Below are 2,385 nucleotides of genomic sequence, written 5' to 3' on the forward strand. Positions count from 1 at the left end.
AGTTTCTTCAAGTGCAGTCGCAAAACCCATCAAGCGCCATGATGAAACTGGGTGTAAGGGCTATTTTACCGAGAAGGAGAGTGATGGAGTGCCTATGTCTATTCCTGGTTGATGGAGCTCAGATACCCCCCTTCTCCCCAACACACACACACACACACACACACACACACCGGTCCCCCATGGAGACCCTTCTGCCCCGCCACCTCTGTGCAGTCAGACCATTATGATTATGCTGTGCCGCCAATAATCGTTTATTGAACTTCTGGGGTTAATCCAGAGAGGCAGTTCTACGTCTTAGACAGCTGTGTCCAACGGTGGCAGGATCATGTCCAGGCAGGGAGACAGAGAGTCCTGACTGTGTGTGGAGCTGATCCCTGTGTCAGAGTCTGTGTCTGTAACATCTGTAGGGGACAGGTTGTGTTTGAATCTAACTGCCGGTGGAGCAATGTACCGGGCCTGGCCTTTCATAGTCCCAAGCCTTGGCATTTCCTGTGCACTTTCCCCAACCTGCAATGTGCTCAGCTGGGAGGCCAGCTGCCAGCACTCCTGGTCCTTGGAGGCAAGTGTTGTGTCATAGTGCTTTAGCGCCTTCTGCAAATCGGCCGTTTGGGTGTGAAGGGACGCGCCGGTGCAAAGGCTAAGCCTCAGTTCGGCATGCAGTCTCTCTAGTTCTGCCGATTCCCAGGACAGGTATGGGTCGGAAGTGACCCCAGACTCTGCCATTGCCCCCTGTAACTGAGTATCCTCTTTGGGGACCTCCGGTAATGCTAACATGGCCCTCGTCAGCTCTGCATCGAAGTCCTGGGACAGCTGGGCAATAAGCTCCTGATGCCTCTGCACCTGCATCTCCAACTGGGCCACCCCGTCACTGTTGTACAGGCACTCCTGCAGCAGCTCCTCCTCGGAGACCCCCGGCTTGCTGTCCATGCTCTGGTTGTGGGGGAAGGAGACCGGGGAGAGTGAGGGAGAGCCCTCATGGAGAAGCTCTGTGTCCTGCCCCTGACCCACCTTCAGCTCCATGTGTAAGCACTCCATCTCACTGTCCAGCTCTCGCATCTTCTGGGTCTGCTGCCGGATGGTGTGGTCCTGCTGTATAAGGAGATGAACCATCCTGTCGATCTCTTCACTGCCCGGAGAAAATTCCATTACCCTCTTCTCCTTATGGATCTTCTCCAGCTTCCTGAAGGCCTTCTTCACCATACGTTTCTGCCTCTCCATCGGTATCAACTGGGAGTACTGGGCCGGGCCCTGCTCCCATCTCTTAGTCCCCTTGGCCCCCTTGAGGGATTTGGCCCCCTTGGCTCCTGATTGGGGGACAAAATCGCTGGCCTTGACCAGGGTGAACTGGATTAACAGTCTCTGGTCTCCACAGGCATTCCATAGCCTGAGGATGCGGGTTAAGGGAGGCAGAGCCCTCTCAAAGCCTTTCCAACGCTCTAGCAGGCAGAAGTATTTGGGGTCGCCGTGCAGGAGCCTCTTGCTCTCGGGGGTGATCTTGTGGTCTTCCAGTAAGACTTGGACTATGTCAGCACATGTCGTGTGTTTGGTCACACCACACACCACCTTCTCCTCATCACACACAGACACCTGGATCTCTTTTCCTGGCACAGTTTCTTTGTCGTCGTTGTCTTTCGCCCTAGGAAAGAGATGAATACAAAATGGAAGAAGTTGGTAAATGTTTGAATAGTCAACAGGGTTATGATATGGTAACACAGTTTTACTAAATTATATATTTGTCAGACATCAATGGGTATAATTGAAATAACCCTTGAACAGCATGTAATGTAACGCAAAATGTTATGGTGTGCAATTATGGATAAACCTAGCATTTTATGCAGTAAGAACTACATCTGTATATAAATCAGCCCTTTCTAAATGCAGGGTAACCAATCTAACTTTCAGGAAACATTACATTTTATGTAATTCCCCCCAAAATACATTTCCATCTAAAATACTGCTGCTACATAGTCGTAATCGGAGGTACACTAAACGCTTACGTTTTTTTGTAGATGTGTCATTTGATTATCTTAAATAGCTTTAGAAAAAAACATATCCTATGGTTGGTGGTCTTCCATTAAGGCAGTCAATGAGCAGAACACGTAGTCACTCAATTTGCTCAGCACTCCGATTCTGATTCTATTAAATAGTTACTCATCGTCTTACTCATCAGACATGATCACTTTATAATTTTGTTCTGAGCTATTTAACTCCAAAGCCCTCATTATGTTTTCGTCTGGACCGTAAAACATGATAAAAAATATCCTCCAAAATAGGCTTTTGATTATATCCCCTATTTAACTCAATGTTTCATTGCTATGTCTCTTTTCCATAATGGGCAAAAGCCAGAGCCATGATCCATGCACCATGAACTAGAGCCACCTAACA

At 48.6% G+C, this 2,385-nt stretch overlaps 1 protein-coding gene across 1 annotated transcript; it reads right to left on the reverse strand.

Annotated features, from left to right (window-relative positions):
- Positions 1-294: 294 nt before the first annotated feature.
- LOC121531459 (ras association domain-containing protein 9-like) lies at positions 295-2,174 on the reverse strand. Its single transcript, XM_041836699.1, has 2 exons — positions 2,164-2,174; positions 295-1,636 (listed from the first exon to the last, which is right to left on the reverse strand). The coding sequence occupies exons 1-2, from the start codon at positions 2,172-2,174 to the stop codon at positions 295-297; spliced, it is 1,353 nt and encodes a 450-aa protein (XP_041692633.1).
- Between the last annotated feature and the right edge of the window lie 211 nt (positions 2,175-2,385).

Source organism: Coregonus clupeaformis, chromosome 11 (assembly GCF_020615455.1).
Source record: "Coregonus clupeaformis isolate EN_2021a chromosome 11, ASM2061545v1, whole genome shotgun sequence".
NCBI lineage: Eukaryota > Metazoa > Chordata > Actinopteri > Salmoniformes > Salmonidae > Coregonus > Coregonus clupeaformis.